Source organism: Falco biarmicus, chromosome 12, assembly GCF_023638135.1.
Source record: "Falco biarmicus isolate bFalBia1 chromosome 12, bFalBia1.pri, whole genome shotgun sequence".
Classification (NCBI taxonomy): domain Eukaryota; kingdom Metazoa; phylum Chordata; class Aves; order Falconiformes; family Falconidae; genus Falco; species Falco biarmicus.
The window spans coordinates 9,228,607-9,243,932 of record NC_079299.1 but is presented as its reverse complement, the minus strand read 5'-3'; the positions used below and the strand labels follow the sequence as shown (position 1 = coordinate 9,243,932).

The 15,326-nt window shown below is 34.7% G+C and overlaps 1 protein-coding gene across 4 annotated transcripts in view; it reads left to right on the top strand.

The window, feature by feature from the left end:
• Positions 1-15,326, top strand: part of SPATA17 (spermatogenesis associated 17) — an 89,715-nt gene that overhangs the window by 11,929 nt on the left and 62,460 nt on the right. For all 4 annotated transcript variants that reach the window (XM_056357114.1, XM_056357113.1, XM_056357112.1 and 1 more), the window contains one exon: positions 5,329-5,432. In XM_056357114.1, coding sequence (XP_056213089.1) covers positions 5,329-5,432 — 104 coding nt within the window. The remainder of the gene's footprint in view (positions 1-5,328; positions 5,433-15,326) is intronic.

Sequence of the window (15,326 nt, the reverse complement as noted above, 5' to 3'; positions counted from 1 at the left end):
TGCCCAATTTAAATGTTCATTGTACCTTACCATATGTGATACTGATAAAACCCCCAAACATTCTATCTGTGAGTATTCCTATAAATGTAGACATCTATTTACAATTCTGACAAATGATAGGGCTTTGATGTTTGTTGATGTGGCTGTGCTTTTTCTTTTGTTAGTGCATGACATTTGAGATATTGAATCTCCGAAGAGTTACTCAGAAAGCACAAGACAATTTCATTGCCTAAACATAGAGATGGAACTGCACTGATCTCAGTGATGATATTATGAGTGAATTTTGCTAGATGAAGAAGAGTATAGACAGTCTTTGAACCTTAATAAATATATATAAAATGAAGTTTGTTATGGGGAAAAGTGCAAAATATACTTAACTAGAAATTAGCATTTCTTTCCTGAACTTGGAACTGTACTTAAACAAATACGTGAAACAAATATGGGAAGGACATGAGATAATTCTTGGAATGAAATCTTTCTATCTTACTTAATGCTTTTATTTTCTGGAATAGACCTACCTTACTTTAAAGGCCTATATGATTTTAGGCAAGGCATCTTACCTTTTGAATTCTAGCAAATATAGGAATGTGGTGGGGATGGATAGTAACCCAAGGAAACTCCTGTAAAGTAGGAAGATTCTCAGAATGGATTTTAATTTTATGACCTTTCTCATTCCAGAATAACCCAGACTGAAGAGATGTGTTCCCACCAGTTTTTTGACTTGGTGCTGGTTCTCTCAAAGGCACAAAATAGAATCTTACTTTTGGTGCATGTTAGAGAGCTGAAGGTGTTTAACAGCAGTCTAATTCCTCAGAAATGCACCTTTTTTCCTTCCCCCCCCCCCCCCCGGTTTGTTCCTTAGCTAGTTTTAAAATATTCTACAGGGGATAAATGCTGTATACTCATAGAGCTGTAATGAGTGAGAAAACACAAGATGCAAGCCAGCTCTTAAAAGTTGGCTGTGTACTTTTAGAAGGCATTTGAAGACTAAATTTCAGAGGTAATTATGTATTCTAGTCAAATGGAGTTTTGCATTTGGTCTTTCATTTTTAAAAGAAATTGAATGTGTTCCCATTCATTTGTAATGGAAATATAATGTTGAATCATTAGGTGATATAAATCTTCAAAGTACCATTTTTTCAGTCATGTCCTTTTCTTTAATGGAAATTTAAATCAGTAGGAAACAATAGAACAGATCTTTCTTTAGTTGCAAATGTCAGAATCTGATTTTCCTCTATCAAAATCTTGTGCACCTATACCTGCAGAGCAGATTTAAGATGCTACCATTCTGAAACACTGAGTGTTTTTTTTTTTTTTTGCTTTCATCTGTTGTTCGAAGAACTAACCAAGATCCAGGACAACAGACGATTAGGCCTGTTGAGTTTCTGCACAGAAGATAATGTGGCTACACTTTAGGTTTCCTAAGCCACCTGTGCCTCATATTCACCCATTGCGAGCTTGATTCATGATTAATAATCTTCAGTGTTCTGAAAATATAATAATAACTGTGTATGATTTTCTACTTAATCATTGGTTTTGCCTCATAGTATCATTACAATTGCAGTTTATATTCAGTGATAAGAAAGGCACTTTCAATTTTGGCAATTCAAGTAACGCTGAAGGCATAGACATGCTCGTACTTTTGAAGCCGGTCTACATCTCTGCCTGCCTGGTTTGTGTTTAGTTGTAACCAGAACTATCAGTTTCACCTTTTAAAATTAAATCAGATTACTTGTTTTAATCAATTTCAGTTTTGAGTACTAGGTCAGAATATGATTCTCTCCCTTAAAAGATTTAAAGTTGCTATAAATTTTCAGCAGCAAAAGTAATCCTATGGAAAAAAATATTTCCATGAGCAGATGGCTTTTGATATATCAAGGTTTTGCCATTTGTTTTAGTGCTTAAAATAAACATTATTTATAAGACCACTTACATTTTGATGTTACTTAATGAGGAATATGCATCATTGATTTGACTAGCTTAAGAGGTCATTTAGAACTTGCCCGTTAACAAGCTGTAATCTGCTGAGCACACAATGACTTTGTTTAAAATTATCTGTTCAGTGCTGATCAATGACAATAATTGTTTTGTACCAATCACTGTTGAAACTTGCTAATTACTTTGAAGGGCATACACACTTGTCTCTCTTTTTTCAAGAATTTTTTAAACAATCACCTTGGAATTAAGAAGAAATATAGTCATACTACATTGTACTTCCTTATAAAAGCAAATATTCAGAACTTTCACATTGAAAATAGGAACGTCATCAGAAGCTTTGTGTAAAATGTTCTTTTCCAAGAAGATTAGTCTTCAGTTTTGTGATCTCTGACATTCGGTATGAGGGAAGCAGTAATCTAGCATAAACTAATTTGAGACATAATGCAGTTTTTCTTACTTATGTTTCATTCAGTTGTAATCAGTGAGGTCATTCTGAACAGAAAGTGGTGTAAATAAAGGTAGAATGTGGCATTTAATTGGTACTCCTAGCCCATTGGAGATAATTATAGCTTTTTACAATTTGAGTCTTTTGTCTTTCAGTTTGAGTTTTGATCCTTTAACCTAGAAATATCTAGTCTACATTTATAACTGTGAGGTGAAGACTGTCAGAAAGAGTTTCAAAGGGACCGTAATCCTGCATTAATGAGCACACAGCTATATGGGAGCCAAGTTGCTCTTGTTGGGAAATTTTGAAGCCAAACAGAAAAACAAAGCTAAGATCCTTATTCACATGCAAAAGATTTTGCTTAATCCCAGATCTCTGAAGAATACTCGTTCTTTGCTCTTTCTCTATCCCTTTTTAACCCAATAAGCTTGTGTGTGAGAAAGTGGAGTTGCAAAGAATATGAAATTTACTATAACCTAGTGCAAAGAATCATGTCTAGTGCTTAACCTTTCTTGTTCCCATGTTCAGCTGCTCACTTAGCTATTATTTATACATATTATAACGATGTATACATGTCCAAAATCCTTTTTATTCAAAAAACCCACCCAAAATAAACAACACAACACGTAAAAGAAAATGCCAACTTAAAATTAATTTTGAGCCTTATTTGAGAAGAGAGGAAGATACATGGTGATGCACAAAGGGGAAACAGAAGAATGTGTTAACACTAGAAGGTAATATCCTCTTATTCCTAATAGCTTTAGTGCATCATTTTATTTTCTTGGTGACACATTACTCAAAGACTTATTGAAAACTTCCCTGTGGTACTTATTCTCTTGTTAAATCTCACGTAAAGAGATAACCACAACTCTACCACAAAGTGCCATCAGTTGAGACCAAACACTAGTTTTAACTTTAAGGAATAGCGTCTTGGATTTTGTGGTTGCAAAATGGTACCAAAGACAAAGTGTGAAACCATGCGACACTACGTTCATTAGTCTTCTTATAGTTAGCTCTAGCGCATCACTCTTTTCCGCTCAGGAAACAGCAGGAGATGGAAAAATTGCAATAACTGTTGACAGTTATCACAGACAGCGGTTCAGAAGTGAACTGCAGGGGAACTGGAATGACTAGAGAGAATTTTGCCTGTTACTGAAGACTCTTACTCCCAAGACTTGATGATACAGACTCTGAAGTCACAGCGTGCAAAGGTTGATTGACAGTGTGGGCAACGGGCAGCTTTTTTTTCCTTGCCTTCTTCCTGAATCAAACACCACAAACCATTGCACTCTTTTCTTTTTTTAAATGTTTCTTTGGAATAAGAGAGGGTAATAAAAAAGCCAACACCACAAACACATGGATTGCACTCCATTTACCAAGTCATCCCTTGGTTCTGGAAAGAGAAGCATTGGTGTAAAGGAAAAAAAAAAAGAAAAACATTCCCTTTAGATACACTGAAGAGCTAAGTTGAAAAGTCCAGTGGGCAGAGGCCCACAGGAAAAGGAGGGCTCTTGGCAAATTACAACATTCTTCTCTTCAATGCACTTAGTGAAAGGTAGTAGCTTCTCACTTTGGAGATGTTTCTGGATCATAAGACCTCAGTCGTCTTGCTTTTTTAATGTGGATTCTGCCTTTCAGCTGTTATGTCTCTTAAGATTTCAAAGCTGTAAAGGTTAAAAAGATGGACGTTGGAGCAGGACTGAAGGTAATGCAGACTGGAAGAGATTAATATAGAAATGTATTTAAAAGAAAGGGAGACAAAATGAAAGGAAGGAAGTAAAGAATATTTTTGCAGGAAGATAAGTAAGTTCAAGGTTGGAAGAATCTAAAGAAGAGGAACTAGACCCTGAGACCAGAGGAAAAAAATCATTAATCTATTTTTCAGATGTATTGATCTAGAATACACTGACCTCTTACAGGAAAGAAAATGCGGAGTGAGAGCAGCCCTCAGCATGACTGAACAGAGCAAGTTGCATCTTTCACCTGTACATGTCGTGGCATAGGGATAGATCTGGCTAACAAAGGGGCAGTACTGATAAATTTTTGCCTAATTAGTACTTACTTTCCCTTCCCACAAAACAGATAGCCAGTAAACCTGTAATCATGTCAGCAACATCATGATTAGAAATGTTAAGTATCAGAGAAGGTGTAAGTGGTTTTGTTGAAATAAATTTTGGGGGAAAGTTGAACTAGACTAAGTCTTTTTTTCCCCTCTCTCTCTTTTTTTTCCCCCAACCGATGCCTTTTAAAGTGCACCAGAATATGAATTCTTTCTGGTGGAGGATGCTACCTGATTTCTGTTCTTAATGCAACTTTAGGACTAGCTACAGATAAAGAGGTTTCGTTTTCCAGTTTAAGCTTTTATCTGTTATGCAGGAGGAATAGTATTTTGTGAGATTATAATTAACATGCAACAAATAAAGATGCATCACTTAGATTGCAGATGAAAGGACTGCAATTGGTAAATGATGGTTCCAGAAAGCCTGAGAAGTTCACTTACTGAGAAGGCTTCTATTCAGTTTAACTTGTATCCACAGCACAAAGGTAGCGTGTGACAGAAGATACTGGCGAGGTGGTGACTCAGTAGGGAGCGCATGTTGTACCTGAGAAAAGGCACCAATTCTCTTGTCTGCTTTTTTACCATTCTTACACGGAGCAATGCCACTGGCAGCAGCAGACATTTCTTTTCATTGTCACACCACAATATAACCAGTGGTTTAAAACTTGATATTATTTTTTTTTAATTTTAGCAATTAATAGTAAATTCATATCACCATTTAACTACAATATGTTGTCCTACCCTCACTTTTTCTGTGAAACATATTGGTGCTTCTACTTTATAAGACTTTTAAGGAAACCATATTATTTGGGAAATACAACAGATACTTGATATGCATCCAAACTTTTGATTTGAAATATACTAAGCAAATATTTATTTCCTCTAGATTCAGAAAAGATGGCGAGGCTATTATGTTCGGAAGTATATCCATAATTATTATGCACTGAAGAAATACCTGGAAGCCATTTCTGTGAATAACGAGATTATCAGGTAAGGATAAAAACTCCATGTGGTAAAGCATTAATTTCCTCTGCTTTTATTTGTAAAATGTTTATGGCACCAACTAAACTATTTGAGTGTAATTCCCCTCTATGATCGAGTATATATATTAGTCATTATTCTTTTTATCCTAGGTCTGTGCACATTGTGCCACATTCTGTTCTCATTTACACTGTTTCAAGTTCAGAATGATTTCTTTGAATTAATTAGATGTACTCTGTGAGTGCATACCAGTTTAATAAAACTGATTTTGGCTCTTCACCTATGCTCAGAACTCATAGATTATTATGCCCTAAATATGGCTTGTTGAACTAGATTATTTTTTTTCCCAGTATACACAAGCTGAAAAAAAATTATTTTCATAGTTTGTTTTGAAAATTGATTATTGACAATGAAAAAAAGTGCAGATTTGGATCTAAATTACATGCATGAGCCTTACTATGAATATTAATTGTGAGATACTCATGTGGATATAGTGAAGCAGATTCTTTTCATAGTTACAGAAGAGATTCATTTGCCTGTTATTCTGGCTAGAACTGTTGGTGCTTTATTTTTTTTATTATAAATATAATAAACGATATGTATTTGAATAATATATAAAATACATATTATCATAAATATATATTATTATAAATAACTTATTATTTATGTTCCTACTCTATTTCTCCTATCCATCCCTTATCTTTCCCTGTACTTAAGTTGGAAGCTCTCTAAAATAAAGGCAATTATTTCCCTCTAGCACATTTGATGTCCTGATCCATGACTATTTCTTCAGATAACACTGGAAACACAGAATACTGGGTGACCGTGATCATTACTTTCTCATTGCAAGTGAAAGGTGTTGGACAAAATCCTTGCAGTTTTTGCTGTTCAGAAAACCTGAGACAAACCTTTGCTTTCTGAGCTGTGGGAATATAAGGGAATCTAGTGAAAAAGTATTTCTGGAAGTCTTACCTAGATCACATGGCAAAGACAATTTAGCCAGGAGGCTGTTAAAAAACCAGCATGTACAAGTTATAGGGGGTGTGGGGTGGGGGGAAGAATTAGCCAACTTCTTTGGAAGCTGCTTATTAGTTTATATTGTTTTTCCATAGTTATAGCTGATGCTACATTCTCTTTGTCATAACATTATAACTCATGCATTACATTTTCATATATAATGAAGCATGCTAATAACCGCCTACCTCTAGTATCTCATTACTTTTCATTTAAATATATTCTATGCAGAAAGTTAGATCATCACTCAGCAAAATCAAACTTAAAAAAATCTGTCATCTCTTGTATAGCACATTCTTGTTCTGAAATACTTGAAATATGTGCTCTTCTTGAAAGGGTAGAATTCTAGGAAGACTAAATGAAATCTTGGAAAGTAAATGAAGACATAACTTTTCTGATTTAAAATGAATATAACTGGATAAACTGCAGAAACACAACCTGCTTCTCTGTTCATAATAGTTCTGTTGCTCTTCTCCATTCCCTGACTAAGCCTGCAACAAGACTCATAATTTGTCAGTTAGGTTGACTTTTGATGTGTGTGAATAGAAGAAGATAGCAAGTGGTATTCCGGCTGTACTGAACAGAAATTGATTAGAGCTTTGCATTTTATTTCCCCATACCCACAATAGATCTCTGTTGTGTACATCTAACTTTGGAGGACTACAAAAATGATTTGCCTTTCAGTACTTTGCCATGTTCATCAAATTCCCTGGTATTGTTTCCAGGTCATTAAAAAACTTTAAACCTATGCATCAAGTAGGTATTTAATCAAGAAATAATTTTGTGATGTTTTTCTTTAACAGGTAAGGTGAGCACTATGACTCAGGTATATCAAAATGTGTCCAAGTGTCTGTGTGAGCTCTTACCTGGCAACTGATATATTGATACTCTGCTAATTTGAGTTCTGTCTTCCTGAGTTCACAGAAATGTATGTGTTTCAGGTGAAAAATTCCATGTTTTGGATTTTAAAAAGTTTAAAATTAGTTTTTGTGCAAATTTGGTCAAATGGATCATATAATTTAATTTTTAAAAAGGCATCAGTTCTCAAGTGCAGTCAAGAATCACTGTAGTAATCTCTTTATACTGGGGTATGTTTGAAAACTAATATGTATATTATCTTCAACATTCTTCGCATGAAATCTAACAGATGTTTAGTGAAGATCAGGTGAAGACCCTCAGCCAAACAGATTTTTCCTGTCATTGGGCTAAGTTGCTGCCAACTACTTTGGCCCCAAGGTGGCTTATTGTGTTTCTTTATAGGAATAGTGAACAAGGTGGAGGAGAGATTCTCTCTATATTTTCATCAGCCATGACATCAAATGTGGGAGTATACAAGCTCATTGTCCATAAACATTTTTACATGTATGAAATTATTGCAATTGTGCATTGTAAAAAACACCAGGAATTGCCTGAATAGAGTGCATTTATGAGATGCTGGGTTTTATTCCAGCATCAGCACTATGGAAATTTGCATGTTAGTGGACAGAGCCACTAATATACTTGTGCACTCAGATTCGTCTGGCTTTGTTTCACAATCTAGAACACCATGAAACAATGCAACATGATACATGAAGTAATACATTTTTTTCTTATTTTTCTTACAGCTGTATTCATCAGAATATATGCATTAATGCAGTGTCAGTTTTAGTAAAGAACCAATTTTGTTCACAAATGGCAATACAACCACAGTAAAACAGAAACTGCTTTGAGGAACTCCAGGGTGGTATAACACCCCACCCTCCAAAAAACCACAACCACCCCCCCAACAAAATACACACTAGAAGTTTATAATTTCAAAAGTTTATTTAAATTGTATTCTTTCTGGAATTATGATGTAATTCTGTGTAGGGTATGTATGGTTCTCAGTATTCTAGAATAATGCTGACAGATTTTTTATTTATCAACTACTTCAAATCACATTGCAGGTCCTTCTGAGATATGTTTTTACCTCTTGGTCTCCAGAATTGGGAGTTGTGCTGTATTTTCTTCCCTTTCATTAAGGAGCTATCAAATTACCACTCACCTGTTTCTAAGAGAAACTTCAAAGGAAATTGCCATGAAACTTTGGTCATTCTGTTAGTTTCTTATGAGTATGTTGTAGGAGTTATTGAACATAGTTTGTTTCCCGCTCTCTCCTCATTCACCCTATTTTTCTTAAATACAAGACACATCCCTTACTAAGGGGTTTTCTTAACCAGTAGCCACATCTTTACCATTCAGCTTTAATACAAGCCGTCCTTATTTAATAGCTGCCCTCATTTAGTAGCCAGACCTTTATCATTTGCTTTACTGTGAAAACCCCAGGAGAAAGTAAACTTAATAGAAGCTGCCCCAGTTTAAAGCCATAGAGGGATGTAATTAAGTTTAACAGAAATTGATTTAACAGAAATTGACCTAAAATATAATTAAATAATAATAGTCATGTTATGTGTGAGTTTCCACTCACTTAGCAGACTTCTTATCCTAACTTAAGGCACTGTTTTTGTATGAACTGTCAGTTTAGCTCCCAGACTGACTGAAGAGCGTGTGGGCTTTCCTCCAGCATTCCCGTTACCTCCCACTGCTACAGAACCAACAGGTGTGGCGTCTGCTGGTGTCCCCTGTAGAGTCTATAGTAGTTAAGTTGAGAAGTGATTCAAAGAATCCCTAGACAGATGTCCACAGAATGACTTTGAACCCTGAACTCCATCTACATAAGGACATACTCAGATTTTTCTTGACATTTGTGCAGTTTAGCCTCAGTGTAATGGTGAAATGGGTTCATTAGTCCTGAATTCTGGTTTTCCTACAAGATTTAGGAAGTTCTAAACCAACCAAGTAGGAAACCTGATTTTAAATATTTATTTTACAAAATTGTGTTATTTAGATTTTAGTAATAAAACTTCTTCTATAACATCCATTTGTATTAGAATAAATACCCCCCCCCCCCCCCCACTGTATTCTAAGTATGGATTTGTTGGGTGCTTGTTTATATAAATGCATGTGTTAAAATAATTTCCATTACTTTTCAGTGAAGTTAGCGTATTTAATTTTAAGGGGAAATATCTTGTTTTGAAACATTCTTAAAGCTGCCTTTAACATCTGTAAGAGCTGGCAGAATGGTTACAAGGGGAAATATGCCAAAAGCAATTAGCATAGGCTATAACTCCATATGATGCATTAGAATTTTGTTTTATGTGAAACAGTTTCTAATCCATGATAAGCAAATGGACATCACTTCACATAAATTAGCATGCTGGTGCCATTATATCAGAAGAATTTATGGATGATGTCAGTTGCCCAACTGTGTGATTAACTTGCGGTTCTTTGACTAAGGTTATCTGCAGGCTGGCCTTTAAACTACAGTAAAACAACTTTGCTGTATGTCAGGTGTGCAAGTGGAGATAAGATTTTGGGATGTAGTGCTCCATTTATTGATGAATGGCACCATTTAAATTTTTCCCTAGGTGCAGAACTCAATAAGACAGCAGTACCAGAAAGCCAAGAAAGCAGTGGCGAAGTACTGGTATTGGGGTTCTTGTGCAATCCAGGCAGCTTTCTTGGTTAATGAACACACACTGACTTAAAGGTAGCAAACTATGACCTGAGTCTAGCTTTAGCAAGCATCATAGTGTGCATAAATACTGTTATGATCATAAATCATGAATCTCACACACTTAAAAGATTGATGCCAAATTCTTTTTTCCATTGTTGTTGGCTTTAGTAGTGAGTGGCCCTGAAGAGTGTGACTTTAATCCAAGTTCCATCAGCAGGTTTAGTATCACAGTCATCATTAAAGCTTTTTGGTCTTTAAGAAATGTCAGGGAAATAGAAAATGCAAAGTGATAAAATCACTTCCTAGGCAATATGTACATTCACAATGCCTTTGTGCAGTCTGATTTTTTATAATCTTAATGAACAGTGAAATACAGTACTGTTACATGTTGCTGGTGATCTAATCCAGTGTTTAGCTTTTCTGCAAATATGCCCGAGCATGTAGTACTGAAAAAAGTAAAAGTATGTAGCTTATTCTTAATTACTAGAGCAATACTAAGGTCTATTTACTTTTACCAGAAGTACTTTGCTTCTTAAAGCTTCTGAGGTATTGCTGTTTTCCATGAAGAGGTCTTGAAATTAATCATCTGTTGTCATAGTAATATGAGGAGAACTTTCTCAGCCTCCATCTCTCTGTTCCTTTCTGGTAAAGATAAGTCCAGGTGCTGGCCATTTTCTCAAGTGTCAAAGTGTTTTGAAGAATGTATATATTGTCTTATAATTCAATTAAAATGTTCCTCCTCATTGACTGCAGAAGCAATTGATTCTGTAGTCTATTTTCAATTAGTGCCAAATCCTTTCAGACAGCTCCTTGGAATTCTTGCAACAATAAAACCCTCATTTTTGTAATGTTGTCTTTCACTTGATGTTTAATTAACTAATTTATCTTCAACCATCTTCTTTTCCTTGTCTTCAAAGATATCTAGAGGAAATACATTAAGCTTTTTAACTTATTTACCTGTAATTAGAATTTTCTGAATGTAAACTTATCCTGTTGGCTTTCTTTGGGAGCCACAGAAATAGAAGCAAGTGCCAAATATGCTTTCTTTTATTTAAATTTTGAGTGGTAGGGCACATAATCTGACACATCTGTGCCTTTTCCAGAGGAGTTTAGATATAACTGCTGGATCTTGTAGGAAACAGAGCTGTAATCCACTGAGGATCCCAGAGTACTTCCATAGCTCCAAACGTGATGTTGTTAGGATGAGTAAGACTTAAAAAACGCATTATTTCATTCTTCTCTGTGATTTGACCTAGTTCCCACTGAACAATATTAAGATGGTCATATTAAGTGGGAGTTAGACCAGCTTAAAGGGATTCACATCTGGTTAAAATATTCCCTACAGTTATGTATTTTGTGATGGTTGTTCCTTCTTAAACATGTTGTCCATAAATCCAGCTTTCTTCACATGTTCCGAGCATAAAAACCCTCTTTGACAAGTCAGTCCATTTTTAGGTCTTTTCCTACATATTAATACAGTTTCATTTACATATATGCTTGTATACGGCATATATGCTTATATACCTGTAGGCTTTTAATAATGAATTTTACAAACCAAGACATTTTAGATGGACTTTTTGTCTTTTTAGTTTGTCCATGAAATTGTAATGGATTGGGTAAAGCTATAAAGCAGGCAATACCCTGTTTTAACTCCATAGGAAAGCACTTTCTGAATGCAGTGAGGCTAAGGTAGGAACCGTTACGATTACACAGTAAGCTGAATTTCCAATGCAGATTCAGCTAGACATACCTCAAGTGCTTTATTCTTTCTATACATGTCTGTCTTGAGCAAGTGGTGAAAACAATCTTGGCCATGTTTTCAGCTAGCTCTGTGTAATGTAGAACAACTTTTGCAGATACACATGAATATCATATTTAAAATAAGTAACTGATTAGATTGTAATCTTTAAAGATCGAAGGCTGTATTTTCTCATGTATTTTTGTATAGCACTAAACACACCATTAGGAGTAACTGTTTAAACATTATGCTTTATTTTACTGGTATCCAAAGGAAAATTTTTAATCTGAGTGAGTAGAAAGAAATTTGAGATCCTTGCATTCCCTCATTGAACAAAATAGCCTGGTGTAGCTGATTACTTTTGGTGAAGGTGGAATAGAACAGGTGTGACAACATAGCATTATATATATCTATATCTATATCTATATATAAAAACAGTTATACCTGTGAGCTTTGAAGGCACTGTAGTGTCTGAATAGATTTTTTATTTTTAAATAGGTCAGTTAGAATTATTGACAGCTAATAAATTTTTTTTCTGCAGATAAAGACTAACTAATCTTAGCATTATATATTGTCTTATATAGACAGATTTCACAGTCTTATATTTTGTCTGAAGCAGGATCTTCACTGTGAAATAAGTAGAAAAGGGGAAGCGGTACAGTTCCGTTAAGCCCTAACATATCATTGACTGTCAGGTAGGTCTTGTTATGCTGTCCATCCTCATTTAACTATCCCACAAGATCTCTTAATGAAGTTAAGCCCCAAGTTCACTCCAGTAATTCTGTGGCAAGAGTTTGTGCAATGTAACAATTCATCACTTGTCAGGAAGGCACTTTTAGTTTATACATTTAATAAGGGCATCCTCTAGCTTGGTTAATTAGAAGTGAACAGTTTGCATATTTACTAAATGCAGAGTGTCATTGCCACCACGGCCTATTGCCTACATGAATTATTTCTCTATCTGCAATAAACAGCTGGGTAATTATTACTGCCATAATCAGATAAATTCCCTCTGTAAGGCTTTTCTTACATGGCAATTCTTTGAACTCATCCAAAGCTGAACAAAATTTATGAACTCCAGCAGCTAGGCCACTTTTTCATAGTGTAGTGTCCCTGTTCCCTATTTCAAGGACATGTAGAGTATCATAAATATTGTGTAAATTAGGAGGATAAATATGATTACCTAAAGATTACATATTAATAAACTTGATTTTCAAAATATAATTTTCAGGTTGTAACTGATTACATTATAGCAGTTCTGTTTTATCTAATTGTAGAGACATGACAGGCCATCTATATACAGGCTATACTAGGTTATCAAGGAAGAGCTGTAGCACTTGAAGACTAAAGACTCATGAAAAACTATATAAATATTTTTCATGTGCCTTTTGGAGAACCAGTCATTTCAGCTGTTTAGGTCATTAGAATTATGACAAATTTTATGTGCCATTTATTCAACTCACTTAAAGCAGTTCTTTTGTCATTAAAACGAGGTGATAGTTCTTTTTGGTGTGCAATTTTCAGTTTAATAATGAAGCATAAAATTTCAATGCACAAATTTATGTGTTACATTAGAAGATTAGATATTTCTTTTATTTGTAGAAGCAATTTGTATACAAACGATTATGTAACTAAGCTTGCTCTATACTATCCAAATATTCCAGCTCATATGTGGGTATATCTGCAGACACATCAGTGAGTACTTAATTTACACATGCAGTTTTTCCAGAATGTGCTGGAATGTAGCCTATTCTTGAGTTCTCCAAAGAAACAAAAGACAATCAAAATACATGTGTCAAATTTTTTTGAATTAATGCACAACAGTCCGTTTGATTTAACACAAGGGGTTTTTATCATAATGTAAGATACAGTGTTTGAGTGCAACTAGAAAATTGCCATTAGCTGCTCACACACTTTGTAACTCCTTATTAAGTAAGTAGCATACCTCAGTTTAGCAAAATGCTCAGAGACAGCAGGAATCTTAAGGCAAACCAAACTAAGTAAGTGTTCTTTGGCACTGCCTTATCTAATGGAAGTCTTTTGAGGCTAGACTGCCTTTCTCATTTCCCATTTATGAGGGAGAAATAGCGACTACAGTGGTGAAGATCTTTAAAAAGAGCCGCACTACTGTTGTGTTTTGTTATTAGAAGTGTGGTATATATGCCTTGCATTTTTGCAAGTTCATGATCTGATTTTTGACTTGAGTATTTGAAGGCTTATTGATCTTTCCTTGACATTTCAGATTTTTTAATGGTGGAAAGTTATGGTCCTTCCCTTTATATTGATGTATCTTGTAATATCCCATGAAGTGTCATGGAATTGCATGAGATGCAAAGCATCACACAGTCTCTCATAACCACTTCTCTTTTTGTTTTAAAAGAAAAATGTCTGAAATGAAAAAAAGGGGTTTAAGAATAAGAAAGAACTCATAGTCCCATTTAATTATTTTTTTAACTTTCTAGACCATTATAAATAGACCCTTCTGTTATCTAAGACGAGTTAGTTCTCTTAATTACTGACTCAGAGAAGAGAATGGAAAAACTAATTGTCTTCTATTTTTACAGTCTAGAAGAGTAATGAGGAATGAAAAAAACAGTGTTGGTTTTTTTGTTCTATGATACTCAAAATAATGTTATTCTGAATCAGATGGTCTAGTCTGACTTCAGATCTATCACCGATATAATATTTATCAATAAAAAATTACAGATATAACAATATCTGTAAAAAGCCAATTAAATTTTGGCTGAACAACCTAGTCTTGATTTAAGAACATAAAAAGATATAAAATACCCTTTTTATTCTACTATAGGAGTTAATTACCTTTGGTGTTCAAAGTATGTCCCATATTTCCCCATTGAAATAGTTTCATTTTATCTTTGAACCGTTGCTTCTTGTTATGTCCTCCTCTGCTAGACTGAAAACTCCTTTATTATTCAGAATCCATACATGAATCTAGCTATCTTTTAGTTTTCGTTGTACCAAACTTAAGCAATGGAGGTCATTGCAAGATGTCTCTCTGCTTAAAATAATTTTAGTGACCATTTTGGACACTTTCAATCATCTTTTAAAATACTGTCAGCATCAGAACTCCACACAGTTAAGGTGTGTAAGAAATTAAAAAAAAAATAATTCCTTCTAATGTGTTGTCAGTTTATGCATTGATTTATATACCTTTTCATCACAGTATCATAAAAAAAGCTTCATCTCTCTGAATGCTACTAGGAATAACCCCTTTAAAAGCTATAGTCACCCATACTGCGTGCATGATTTTTTTAAAGCAGTGCACAACTTTTACTTATTATTATCCCCTTTTGAAATTCTTCAGACTCTTCACCTTGTAGGGATAATTACATGAATGCATTAAGTTGTTTATCCTTGACAGTGAGGCTAAATCACAATGTTTTACCTTGAACTTCATAGTTCCTACTGCCTTCAAACCGAATCCACACAACAAAGTATTTCAAGAAAGCAACATCTGCCACCTCTTTTCCTCAAGCAGGCTATTCTTGTCCAATTAACTAGCTGATTGCAAATGTTTTGATCTTTCAGCTTACATGACACACAAAATGATGCAGCACTCATAAGCTTACTTGTATTTGGGGGTGGGCAGCCTCTC